This window comes from Myotis yumanensis, unplaced genomic scaffold, assembly GCF_028538775.1.
Source record: "Myotis yumanensis isolate MYYU_CA2020_CCGP unplaced genomic scaffold, mMyoYum1.0.hap1 SCAF_5, whole genome shotgun sequence".
Lineage (NCBI taxonomy): Eukaryota > Metazoa > Chordata > Mammalia > Chiroptera > Vespertilionidae > Myotis > Myotis yumanensis.
In genome coordinates this window covers 52,935,210-52,948,875 of record NW_027223756.1, presented here as the reverse complement: position 1 = coordinate 52,948,875, position 13,666 = coordinate 52,935,210, and the positions used below count along the sequence as shown (strand labels likewise).

The 13,666-nt window shown below is 37.3% G+C and overlaps 1 protein-coding gene across 1 annotated transcript in view; it reads right to left on the bottom strand.

Annotated features, from left to right (window-relative positions):
• Nucleotides 1–498: 498 nt before the first annotated feature.
• EDNRA (endothelin receptor type A) overlaps nt 499–13,666 on the bottom strand; it is a 47,401-nt gene continuing 34,233 nt past the window's right edge. Inside the window, exons 4-8 of the mRNA XM_070415275.1 lie at nt 13,117–13,315; nt 9,487–9,639; nt 5,081–5,214; nt 4,554–4,662; nt 499–2,984 (exon numbers count right to left, since the gene is read on the bottom strand). Coding sequence (XP_070271376.1) covers nt 2,844–2,984; nt 4,554–4,662; nt 5,081–5,214; nt 9,487–9,639; nt 13,117–13,315 — 736 coding nt within the window. The 3' untranslated portion in view covers nt 499–2,843. The remainder of the gene's footprint in view (nt 2,985–4,553; nt 4,663–5,080; nt 5,215–9,486; nt 9,640–13,116; nt 13,316–13,666) is intronic.

Genomic DNA, 13,666 nt, shown 5'->3' with positions numbered 1-13,666 from the left:
CCTGTGAAAGGGTTGTTCGATCACCAAAGGGTTCGCGACCCACAGGTTGAGAATCGCTGGGTTAGAGGGATATCAGGAGCTTAGTTTTAGATATGGTAGGTCTGTTAGTCATTCAGTTGGAGATGTTAAATAAGCAGCTGGATACACATAAGTCTATTCCTCTAGGTATCGCTTGACGTATTGTTTATGGACTGTAATTGTTTAGCTCCTTCCTCTAGAATTCAAGCTCCATAAGAGCAGGAACTTCGCCTGTTATGTTCACTGCTATATCTCCAGTTCCTAGAAAAATTCCTGGGGCATAGCAGATGCTCAGCAAAATTTACTAGAAAGGTGAATGAAGAAATGAATGAGGTTGTTATGTGTTCAGCACAACAGTTAGGAAGTATGTGTTTGAAAGTGAAATTGCTTGACTGGCTGTTACTAGGAAGAGGTTTACAATAGGCATTGTCTAGCAAACATTTTCTCTGAAGAACTATGTAAAAATGAAGAGACACTTGCAAGGCTTCTGTAAACTTTATTTTATACTTACAGGCCACTGCCAATGCAGGGCCTTGGCTTTTGGCTCATTTCTACAGTTTTACTTGGAAAGATGTGGTAAAAGTAGAAACTGGAAATATTCCTACTAGTAAACCACAGTTACTTACCAGTCCATAAACAAAATGTCCATTGAAGCCTGTGTGGTTATTAAGAAAGCTATGACTTTCTGAACTTATAAAATGCATTATTCATATGCAAGAGAGAAAGTATCTTAAACAAAAAAATAGTTGTTTAAACAAAATGGTGTGAGTTTATGGCTTACATTATGGGTATATATCAGTGCATGGTATGTACCAGTGGAATAATGGAATTCGACTGCTTACACATCAAAAAGCCCTACAATGGGGTCCATTGGAACCTGATATCATTTTATACGTGATGGTGCTAAAACACAGCCCAACAAATTATTAGCTAATTTATCATCAGGAATATGTTTGGTGTAGTCTGATATATACATTAGATTACTTGTCAACCTTATCACTGAGTTTAGTTGAGGATTAAGACAATATAATTACTCATAGTTTAATGACATTTGCTCCAACAACCCCAAATACTGTTTTATCAAACCAGCCAATCAGCCAACCAACCAAGCAAATAAAACCCTATTGTTAACCCATGACTCATCCCCTTTCATGCTGCCTCCCATATTCCACTTTTAACGGTGACATAGTCACATGCTTTATGAACACAGATTAAAACTGACTGAGGCCGACTGTCATGATAAACAACCACCTAGATTCCAGTCCAAGTGTGTGCTTTGGCACAGCTGCAAGGCATCATTATTAGATTACATACGTCCATACAAAACATCACACACATGCATGTATCACACACACAAATATATTCCATAGAGATAATAACAGAAAAATTGGCTAAAAGATATGTACAGTTGTGTATATATATATATATATATATATATATATATATACACACACACATGCTAAAAGATTTTCTGCTCTACTCACAGTCTGTAAACATCTTGGAAAATACCCAGCAAAAGTCACTGTGGGCCCTTTCAAATGGTGACCATGTGAGTTGTGGGAGAGGGGGAGGTGTTTAAGTTCACACTGGAAACCCAGAGAAGTGAACCTTCTCTGGTGGCCTTTGGGGTGATTATATTCACTGACATGATAAACTCAGCCAGCCACTTTGAAATTATGTTTCCTCTATGGAAAAGGAAATGATCAAAAAAAGTCTTTCTGCCAGTTAACATTTAAAACAAGAGAATATGAGGTGATATGTAAACTATATATACATACACACATATATGCATATATGTACATATATATGTATGCATATACATAAATATACATGTTACTATTACTAAAAAACCTCAATGAAAATTTCCAAATCTTCTAAAAATATTTAATTCTATTCTCCTAGGTTTAGACTTCTATGCATTGAACTGAAAGTCTTGGGTATAGTTAAACTACAGGTACCTTTACATTTTGGTATATGATATTGATTGTACATAAAAGACATTAAAAATAGATTGGGCTTATGAAAAATAGAACTATTTGATTCAAGCATTATTTTATTAAAATTTAAGATGAAAAAATGTTCAGGATCTCCTGTAATGAAACACCATAAAAAAAATAGGTTCTTAAAAATTCTTTGAATAGCAGCTATTAAACTGCCATGTGTGGTTATCAATTTGTACTTTAGTTCTGTATTTGTTGCAGCTTGAAAATTTATGTTTAAAAAAAAACACCACAGTGGCATGAGAAACAACCTAATTTTTCACTAAATTGTTTTACTTTTTTTTTTTTTTTGTTTTTACAAAATGAACTCAAATAATTATTTTTAGGCTGCTATGCAGTTAAAAAATACTGGCACTGAATGACATTTCAAAATAAAGGTGACTTATGCCCATACCGTGTTTGCAAAAAAAAAAAAAAAACATTTAAAAAATATCTCTATTTTATAACCTCCAAACTTTCATGGTGACCAGTTCTCATTAAACATTTGACAGAACAGCCGTGAAAGCTAGTCATGCACGTGAAAATGATTTTCATGCAAAAGTAGTAAATATCCTTCTGGTTTCATTTAACAGTCTCCCTATCCCCTGCCAACTCTCACCATTTTTTAGTGTTGAATATAACATACAGAATACGTAAATTAGATAAATTAAAGAAGTAAGAGTCATTGAATTTGTGGGCATGAAACAGTCCACCTCTCATGTTTTGGAAAGCATTTTCCGGGCGTGGGTCTGAGTCATGAGAGAAGAGACTTCTGGAGACATAGTTGCTGTGTTTTTTTTCTCTAATAAGGTTTGAAGGAATATTGATTAATGTTTCTTAAGCTGTTCAGTTTATACTATCCTTGTGGCTACTCCTCTCTGTGTTGTGGTTGTTTTGTTCGTGGTTCTTCCACTGGATGCTGGTTCCATTCATGGGGACTGAGGTCATCAGACTTTTGGACTGGTAACAGCAGCAGCAGAGGCAAGACTGGGAGAAGAAACAGATGCTAAATGACATGACATGTGTTACGTTCCCACCAACAAGAGGTAAATGTCCACATACATTTGAGGACAGAACCTTAACAGTAATCTAGGGTATGGAGCCTGTAAACCCTAGGTAAAAGCTAAATTGTCCATTCTTGTGCAGCGAAATATATCCCTTGTTTCTTGTTTAAATTCTAAGTCAAAGAGGGAAGCAGTTTTGGCCAGAGGAAGAGTGCTCTATGACTTGGGGTGGGCATAAGTGGGGGATTAGGAGGGGAACCTAGCATTTCTTCAGTGTGCACCACTGGTGTGGCTCTCTGCATTGTGTACCTCATCTGATGCTCACAGCACTAGGTGGTAGTTGCTAATTTCCTACCAAGTTGTATGAAACTACCAGGTTTCATCTATTTGTATAATTCTCCTTTTAGATTGTAAGTTCCACGAGGGCAGTCACTGTGTTTTTTCTTGTCCACTTTATCCCAAATAATAATAAACTCATACTTAGCACTTATTATTTGTTTTAAGCACTTAACATATAGTATTAACCTACTGAATCCTACTTATGAGATAGATATTGTGATTGTCTGATTTTACAGACCAGCAAATGAAGGAAGCAGGAAGGGCACCACCCAGACCTGGGTTTGTCAGTAAGTGCAGAGCTGTGATGCAAATCAAGATTGTTTGCTTCCTGAGCCTGCACCCTTGACCTCTATGCTACTCTTCCTAATATGTGCCATGAACTAACATCCTGGCTAGAGATAACAGAATCCAATTTGGATTAATTCTATGTTAAATCATTCCAGGAACTGTGCTTGGAGCTTCTGGAGGACATGGGTTGATTTAGCTACAAGAAGGTTTGAAGAACAGAAGGAAACTGATTTCAAATGCAATTACATTAATTCAGATTTCCAGAGCAATAAGTATTTACTTGTCTTAAAGAGGCTATTATTAAATATACTATTAAGTAGTATTTAGAAAGAGCTTTCTTTTTAAAAAAATATATTTTATTGATTTTTTACAGAGAGGAAGGGAGAGCGATAGAGAGTTAGAAACATCGCCTCCTGCACACCCCCTACTGGGGATGTGCTTGCAGCCAAGGTACATGCCTTTGACTGGAATTGAACATGGGACTCTTCAGTCTGCAGGCTGATGCTCTATCCACTGAGCCAAACCAGTTAGGGCAGAAAGAGCTTTCTTAACAATAGAGTTTATGTTTTGCTGAGACTGTTGTTAAATCCTAAAATAAATATAAGGAAGGAATAGGATTTATGTATTCTATAGGGCCTGCAGTTCACATTTGAGCCTTTCTTTTTAAAGGAGGGTTCTAAATTGACATGTTATTAAGTTAGTTATTTTTAACTTTAATCTCTGAATATGTTGTTGTCTGAATAGATACTGCTTTTCTTTTATGCTGACAATCTAACCATCTTTCTGGTTAAAAATATGATTTTCACTTCTCTACTGAAAAGTATAGCTGATGAAAATAATATTTACAATTGGAATTAGCCATACCTATTGGCTACTTAATATACTTATTTGGTTTTCCTTAAAAATACTTGCAAAACAGTCTTACCTGAAAACAATTTTTAAATTTCTTGCTCACAAAATATAGAGCTATTGGGTTTATACATGAATTCATAGTTGCCAAGTTAATGCCGATATAATCCATGAGCAGCAAGAAACTAGAGCAAAAGAAAATAGTAGAATAATTAGCACATAATGTTTTCAAAACTGCAAACTAGCATTTATCCCTAGAATAAGCATTTTTCTTGCCCAGAAGCCATTTCTCACAGGTAGCAGTCAGAATTTTTTTAAAGTCCTTGTTTAAATGGCACTCTCAGTTCTGCAGAACATTTACCTGCCACTTGGTTAGCTCAGACTATTATGCACAGTCTCAGGAGGGGAGCAGCAAGATTATAGACATGGCTTGCACAGATTTTGGGATCAGTTATGAGTTATGTCAGCTAAAGAAGAAATAATCAACTTTGCAGTTTTAATTTCCAGGGCTAATGAGAATGTAGACTAGATGATTTTGTAAAAGTATCACAAATGTGAAAATCAGAGAAACTCCAATTTCCTAATGGGTACATAGGATCATACCTAAGTAATTCACAGCGGTTCTTGTCCATCTGATCATACACGGTTTTCTTCAAAATACGGCTTAAATGAAGAGGGAACCAGCAAAGAGCAAAAATTACAACCAAGCAGAAAACTGTTTTTGCCACTTCTCGACGCTAAAGGAAAGTGAGAAAAAAGTACAGTAAATTCATTGTTTTTCGGCTGATAAAAGAACTACATAAGGAAGTAGTTGAGAGCAGAGAAAGAATAGCTCAAAGAGGAGCCAGGGCAGCCTGCCTCACAGTACTTCTACCCCTTTAAGATTTAGAATCCAACTTCAATAAGGATTTGCTACTGATTTTTTTAGGCAACTGCCAGGAAGGACGGTGGCTTCAGGTTGGTTATTAGGACCAGGGCAGAGGTTCTATGGCAGGGGGTGGTGGGAAATGGCTGGAGTAAAGCCAACACTGTGGGTGCGCCTGAGTGTGTGTGTGTGTGTGTGTGTGTGTGTGTGCATGTGGCAAATATATGGGGAAAAGCATTATCTAAAAGCATTAATAACAGGTAACTAGCTAGCATTAATTACAGCATAACAGTCAAAGTGACTGAACTCACCATGTTAAAGAATGGACAAATCTGCAAAGATGTTTGGAAAATAAAATAGGAATAGGAAATAGAAAAGAAAAAGCAACAGCAGCCTGGACAGTGGTGCTCAGTGGTTGAGTGTCAACCTATGAACCAGGAAGTCATGGTTTGATTCCCGGTCAGGGCACGTGCCTGGGTTGCAGACTAGTCTCCAGTAGGGGTTGTGCAGGAGGCAGCTGATCAGTGATTCTCTGTCATCATTGATGTTTCTATCCCTCTCTCCTTTTCCCTTCCTCTCTAAAATCAATAAAAATATATTTAAAAAACAACAAAAATCATCAACACAGCAATATGTTTTCTCCATTTCTTGATCTTTAAGAAAGCTAGCATTGGGATATTTTTGCTTTAAAAATATTTTATTAATGACATATTTCCCAAAGATATATTGTTTGCAAACATAGGGATGAGGGTAAAGGATTATCAGCAATGATGATGAGAAAACCTCGGACATGCTGACCCTGGAGTGACTTTAGTTGAAGGTTTACATACTTTCAGGTCTGCACAGGATCAGGAAAATCATAGGTTAGGGATTAGCAGCAACCAGTCTTTTGTGTGCATTATGCTTGAGTATTATAGTGCATGCATTTAGAAGGCTAACTAGGAACATAAAATGTAACTTGTCTGTAACTGGGATCAGTTAATGTCAAAATAAAACTGATTGAAAACAGGGTTTGGAAGAGGAATGCTGGTTCAACCAAGAGCATATAGCATTAAGTATAGGAAGCCTAGAGCAAACCCACATGATTAATGGAGTCATTTAAAAAGATTTGGGTGCAGTTATCACAAATTTCGACTCTAATTCAAAGAACTGAGAGTTCTTTAATCTTTTTGGAGCTATCGGGCTAGCTGGGATGTACTTCAGAGAACACATAAACCGAGCAATGATTGAGAGAAATAAAGGATTCCAATCTGCAGGAATGGGAGATCATTTTAAAGGATCATTTTGTGTAAACAGAAAGACAGTGTGCCCAGAAAAATAAAAAAGTAAAGCATTAGGGGGAGGTTATCTCCTCTGAGTTCATCATCAAAGAGGATAACCCTTTTAAAAGGTAATATTAATACATTGCCATTACAGTCTGCTATTTGCTTACCCAATATTCATCTCTTATTTTCCCTGCTATCAATCAGATTCTTGGTTTTGTTATAGCAGCGTGGGAGCCTGGGCCTACTCATCTGCATGGCTACCTGGCAGTTCTGACCAATTAGATTAAGTAGAAATTGTGTGAGGTTTCTGTAAAGCTACTTAAAAGTGGGGGATACTCCTTTGATGCTCATACACTCATGTGTTCTATGTTCCTCCCCTCTTTTTGCCTGGAAATCAGATATAACTCATGTGATCTATGTTCTTCCCCCTCTTTCTGCCTGGAAATCAGATATAAGGGTAGAGCTGCAGTTGCTGTCTTGTGATAATGAAAGGTCAGCAAAACAGCAGACACCTGCCTGTGAGTCCCTTTACCACTGAATCAATGACATCTGAACTTTTTGCTGTGGGAGAAAGATAAACCCCTCCTTGGTCTACTCAATGTTATTTTGTTTTGTTTTGTTTTTGCTACCAGAACCCAAACACAATCCCTAACTGATCAAATTGTTGTCAGCATAACGAAGAGAAACTTGAGAAACATACATGAAGCAAGACCAAGAGCCCAATAGGCTAGCAGTCGAAGACTGACAGGGCTTTTCACTCTGAGCTAGCTCCCCCATAGTCCCACTTGAAGGCCTTCCAGCCAGGCTTGCTCTTCTGCACTTAGAACCTTCTACAGCTTTGAGTGGGACACAAAGGAATGTCTACTGCATAAGGACCAACTCTTGGATTCTAATTTACATTTGGTTGAGCCACTCTCTTAATCAATCAGATTCTTGGTTTTCTTATAGCAGCGTGGGAGCCTGGCCTAACCATCGGCGTGATAAGGATAATGCCTGCCTTGTCTATCTCACAGCATGCCTGGATGAATCAAATAAGAAGATAACATGGAAATGCTTTACAAAACTTTAAAAATGCTGTGTAAATGTGAAGTATCATCATATTATTATTGTTTCCAATCCCTATTGAATTATTTTCAGAGCAAATACCACTTATAGCTTAAACAGGCTCAATCATGGTGCTGATACAAAAATCAACATTTAAAACACTGTTTTTCACACATCTATTCTAATTAATTATTTCCATTGCAGGAGTGAGAGGTAATAATTGCTTAATATGTTTCACATTGGGAATACTTGAAATTTTCATGCTTGAACAATGTCATACTAAAGTTTCTCAATATAATTTTCCTGTTAAATTTCAATAGGAGGTAATAGCTACCATTTGTATGGCATGTTAGATTTTTACAAAGTGTGTGTATGCATATTATTTCCTTTGATTCCTATAATAACATTGATTTATATGATATTATGCCCAATTTACAGACAAGGAGCTGAAGCTCAGAAAAATTAGTGAAGTAGTTGAAAAGAGCTGCTGCTGAAAAATGATGCTTGTGTATTGTAATTATATAGGGTGGATTTACAGGCTCCATCTGAAACTCACATTAAAATTTGCTGTGGTGGGGTGTCCTTCTCTGCTGAGATTTAGAACTTACTTACAGTCCTAGTTTTACTCTTTGAAAAGTATCTATGAACTTTTTCTGGGTACTTACTATGAGTTGGATTCTATTAGATACCTTACATGTATTAGGTAACCCCCTTGACGTATTATATATATATATTTTTAAAATATATTTTATTGATTTTTTACAGAGAGGAAGGTAGAGGGATAGAGAGTTAGAAACATCGATGAGAGAGAAACATCGATTAGCTGCCTCCTGCACACTCCCCACTGGAGATGTGCCCGCAACCAAGGTACATGCCCTTGACCGGAATCGAACCCGGGACCCTTGAGTCTGCAGGCCGACGCTCTATCCAATGAGCCAAACCGATCAGGGAAATTATATATTTTTAAGAGGAACTAGAAGCTTAGAGAGATTAAGCAATTTCCCCAATGCCACAGAGCCAGCAAGTTTAAGACCCAAGTTTCCCCCTCTAAAGCTCTGTTCTACTTGTTTCCCTGGAGGGACTAATAGCAGCCTCCTATTGACATATTTAAATTCATTCTAGAATTTTGGTTGCTCCAAAACTTGACCTCTTCAAATATATAGGATCACATTTCTTGTCAAGAGTCTCATCTTTGATGTTGTTGATGTTGCTCTAATGAGGTTCATCTCCTTTCTCACTCCTCAAATGGGTGGTTTCCATGTCATGTTATAACTGACCCCTATCTTCCCACCTGAAATACCTGCTGGCCTTTTCTTTCCCATCGATCCCATTTATCTTCCATGAGCAATTCAATCCCCTTCATCCACGAACAGTTTTTCCATGACTTAGTCTCATATCTTCCCTGGATTTCTATAGCATAGGCTACTTTTGCCACACCTTGTGATTCTATTTTCCAGTTGTTTCCAGGTTTGTATTTCATTTCCACAACAATACTGCAAAGCCTGCTAGGGGAGACAGTCATATGCTCCTTTTTGTCTTGGCAGAGTTCCAAGCCAAATTCAATGGATACACACACAAACACACATGGTCAATATACTCTTGGCAAAACCAGTAAATAGTTCCTCCGTTTGGGCCTAGGATCCAGTTAGGTTCCCTATTTCACAAAAGAAATACCTAATATTATAACTATAAAGAAAATAAGACATACAAGCAAACAAGACAGTATTTTTATTTTCAGGAAAGCAGGCTAAATCTTGAAATACAGTATTTGTAAGCCTTTTGTTGTCAAGGACAAAATAGTCTTGGCCAGATTTTCATAATCTTATTACATTTACCTGTTTAAGATGTTCACTGAGGGCAATTCTCAAGCTTCCATTCCTTCTGTTTAACATCTCACAAGTCATGAGGGTGTAGAAAATTGCGGTGCACACCAAGGGCATGCAGAAGTAGAAGCCAAACAGCCACCAGTCCTTCACATCTTGGTAGAACTGTAAACGAAGAAAAGGGAGAGAGAGGGAGGGGGCTTTATAAGGTAAATTAACTGTGTAGTGCCTCTGGGTCCTTAAAAATCTTCATGTTTGCAGATACATTTTTATATTCATGCTCTCTGGTTGTGGCAATGAGCTTGGGGTGGTGCTCAAAACCCAATTAAATTGGCAACTCTAGAAATTATCCTGTCTTTATAAAATAGCACATGAATAAACTGCATTAAAAGAAAGATATATTTTATAAGACACCTTAATTGTACAATGGAAGAGCCCTAATCAATAAAAAGAATTCCCTTCCAAAGCTCACAAAACGATCCTGAGACATACAGAATATATATTTATCTTTATTAGTGAGCCTCAAAATTTTGCTAATGTCTGGTTTACTTTTGGCTGTTACGGTCAAAGTGTACTTAATGTGAATATCTTGTTTGGAAACAGGGAAGGTTATGAATGGCTTATCTGTGTAGCTTTGGTTACCAGGAGTTAACCCTTTGCCTGGTATGCCTGCTATGTGACCTTTTAGCTAGCCAGTTTGAGCCATAAATAATCACGCCCCTTCTCACTCTTTTTAATACTTACCACCTGGAAACTATCAAGACAGAGTACCTTATCTGAAGGCATATTTAGCATGATCTCCCTATGGGCAAGAGTTGTAAATACTAGGATTATTCACTTTTATGTCTTTTTAAAGAAGAAAATTTAATACCCTATAAAAATGGAAATTGGAAAATTATATCTACATTCTTCTTCCCACTAAATTAATTATCAACTTGGGAAGAAATGCTTTTCTTTTCCTTATTCTGTTTCCTCAGATTGTTTATTTACTATGGATAATGCAGTTATAATATCTCAGTTCCCACAGTAAAAACTAATCATGTTGCTCTGTGAAAAACTAGACAGTTTCTGAATATAGAAGAGGCACAGTGGGATACATTTATAGCATGTTTATTAAGATAATCTATAAATGGTTCCTGAGGAAAAAAAGTTCTGGGCAGAGGTTCCTAACTATTTTTATGCCATAGACCTTGGAAGTCTGGGGAAGACTGTAATCCTTTCTGGGAATAATATCTTTACATGCATAAAATAAAATATGTACGATTATAATGGAAACTAGTTACACAGAAACAGTATCAAAACATTAAAAATAAAATTTTGATATAGTAATATAGGTTTTTATTAACAAATTAAATAACATATCCAATGGTGATTCTAATAACTATCAGAATGTTGAAGCAATGATGACTGTAAACGATATTGCAAGATTATACAAATGTTATATGCTATGAAAATGTATTATTTCTATTAGTGACAAAAATGTGGTACTGTTAAATACTATTGTAGTTTGTTGCCTATATTCATAATAGAAAGAAATGATAAATTTTAGTTATTAGTTAGTGAAAATAAACATGTAATTTCTTTCTCATTCAAGTGAACAGACCTCTGGATTTTAACTTCAGGTTAAGTCAAACTCCCATTTTATGCAGATCTTTCCCTATCCACATCACACTGTAGAAAGATTTCTGTAGTGAGCTTACAAAATAAACAAACAAACAAACAAACAAACAAACAGAAAAAATCAGGACTCTCGTTTCCTTTGAGTACAATACAAACACTCCTTTAAGTACCCTCTTCAATTTGTATCCCCTTATTCCAGGTGCATTGCTGGCTGGTGTGAATGCCCAAATGCAGTTACAGAGGGCCTGAAAGATGACCCCCTGAGGGGCCTGGACGAGTCCCCTTGCCCCCTCCATGGCAGAGGCCTATAGAGAAAGGGGTCACAAATTCCTTTTGAACTGATGTCATCAGCAAGGGCATGGAGGGGCCTCCCTCCAGTCTGTTAGAGCAAAGTGTAGGAGGAAAGTGTGAAACAAAGAATAAGAATAAAATTTGAGAGAAAAATACAAACAAAAAACAGGAGGAGAAAGAGACTCTCAAATTTAAAAAAATTATCAGTTCATACTCATAGCCTTTACTACAACCCTCTAGGCTTTTCCTGCCTGAAGGAAAAACATTGCTTGACCATTTTATAAAGGAGACTCAGTCATTACAAAGTATCCCTTTTCTTTTTGTCAAGTTCTAGTGATTAGTAAGTTCCTATGTTGAGCCTTTTCTCCCGAACATTTTGTTCAGAAATATTTAGGTTGCCTATTTACACTGCCCAAATTCTGATAACCTCCTACTGACTACTTTGTTTTCCACTATGAAGATTTGACGTAATAAAAAAGTCAGTAGATAAACAGACCTTAATTTTAAGGTTGCCAGTTTGGCAGCTTTCATGAATAGTTTTAATTTTAAAACAAGAATGTCCAAGGAGGATAACTGGTCAACTGTAAAACCACTAATTTTGTGAATTTTCCAAGTTAGGAAAACATACCTTGAGATGTCTGAAAGTGATTAAATGTGGAATCTGAGCTGCATGAAATTTACATCAAAGCACTAAATTATGCTGATTTAAGTGAAATAGTTATCCTTTTGGTTTTCCTCCTCAGTCCACCTTTGACTAGTTTTGCAAAGGTAATATGCATTGTAAGTATGTTTCCTGATACACTCATGTGATTAAGCTTTTCAGAGAAACATTAATGTGACCAGATGTACTAAACAACAACTGAATTTGTTAAACGGAACACTTTTTTAAAAGTTCTGCAAATTTATATTATTTGTACATGCAAATATAACTTTCTTCCTACTTTGAGTTAAATCTACCTTTAAAAAATGTGTGAGCAACATATATTTCCCTGAGTAACCAAAAATAAGTATCAGCATGTCTGTCAGATGGAAGTTGTGCTGTTTTCCTTATTATAAAACACTAGAGGCCCAATGCACGATATTCATGCACAGGTAGGGTCCCTAAACCTGGCCAGCAATCAAGGCCGATCTGTGGGGCAATTGGGGGGCCCCCGCTGGCACCCACCTTGGCCGGCCTGGTGCTGCCTACTCCCCAGCCCCGCCCCCTGCTGCTGCCAGTCGCCTCTCTCTGCAGGGCAACTGGCAGGGCGATTGGTGGTGGTGGGGGGCGGGGCGGCCAGCTCACACCCGCCTTGGCTGTCCTGGGGCCTTTGGGCTGGGGCAGATCCTGCATTGAGTGTCTGCTCCTTGGTGGTCAGTGTGCGTCATCGTGACCAATCGTTCCACAGTTTGGTCAATTTACATATTAGGCTTTCATTATATAGGAAGTAGCACTTTATATATATAATCTCTCTTTCCTAATAAATGCATTTCAGAATTCTGGGTTTTTTTGGTACAGAACAAAAGTTGTATCTACAGTTGTGCTATAAAATTAAAAACAAAATAATTGTTCTATTCAAGAAACTAAGCCCTAGTTTAACATCTACTTTTTATGCAACTGGAGAATATTTGACTGAACTAATAGAGTAAACCACACTGGGCACTGCAGAGGTAGCAACAAGTCATGGTGATGGTAAGTAAAAGTGAAGACCTCCTCCTCTCCCCAGTTAATTCCCTTTAAATTATTTGTACCTTCATGAATGCTGATGTGGCATTGAGCATACAGGTATTATGCTGTTCACCCTTGTATTCAAAGGGCACCATGACGAAGCCAATTGCTTCAGGGATGGCCAGGATAAAAGAAAGGATCCAGATGGAGACAATCTCAATGGCAGTGACCAAGGGAATCCCAATTCCCTGAACACGACTCCAGGAAGCAACAGCTCTGTACCTGAAAATAAAAATGGGGCAATGGACCCAAGGTGTTAGGAAATTTTGAATAATTTCAATCAAAGAAATTATAAATGCTGGCAGATTCCCTCCCTTGGCCAGTGACCAACCATTGGCTTTTTAGGAACTTACTTTGGCATTCTTGTGTGAAAAACAAGTGGGGCTGTTAAAAGTCCTACACATTTGGAAATCAATTGCCTGGCAGGTCTGAGTCTGAGCTCTTCATGTGGCATCTAGCATAACCTTGTGAGAATATAGGATGTGGCAGCATCATATAGGAGTGTCTATGGTTTTTTTTTAATTCCTCATCCAATGATATGTTTTTATTAATTTTAGAGAGAGAGGAAGGGAG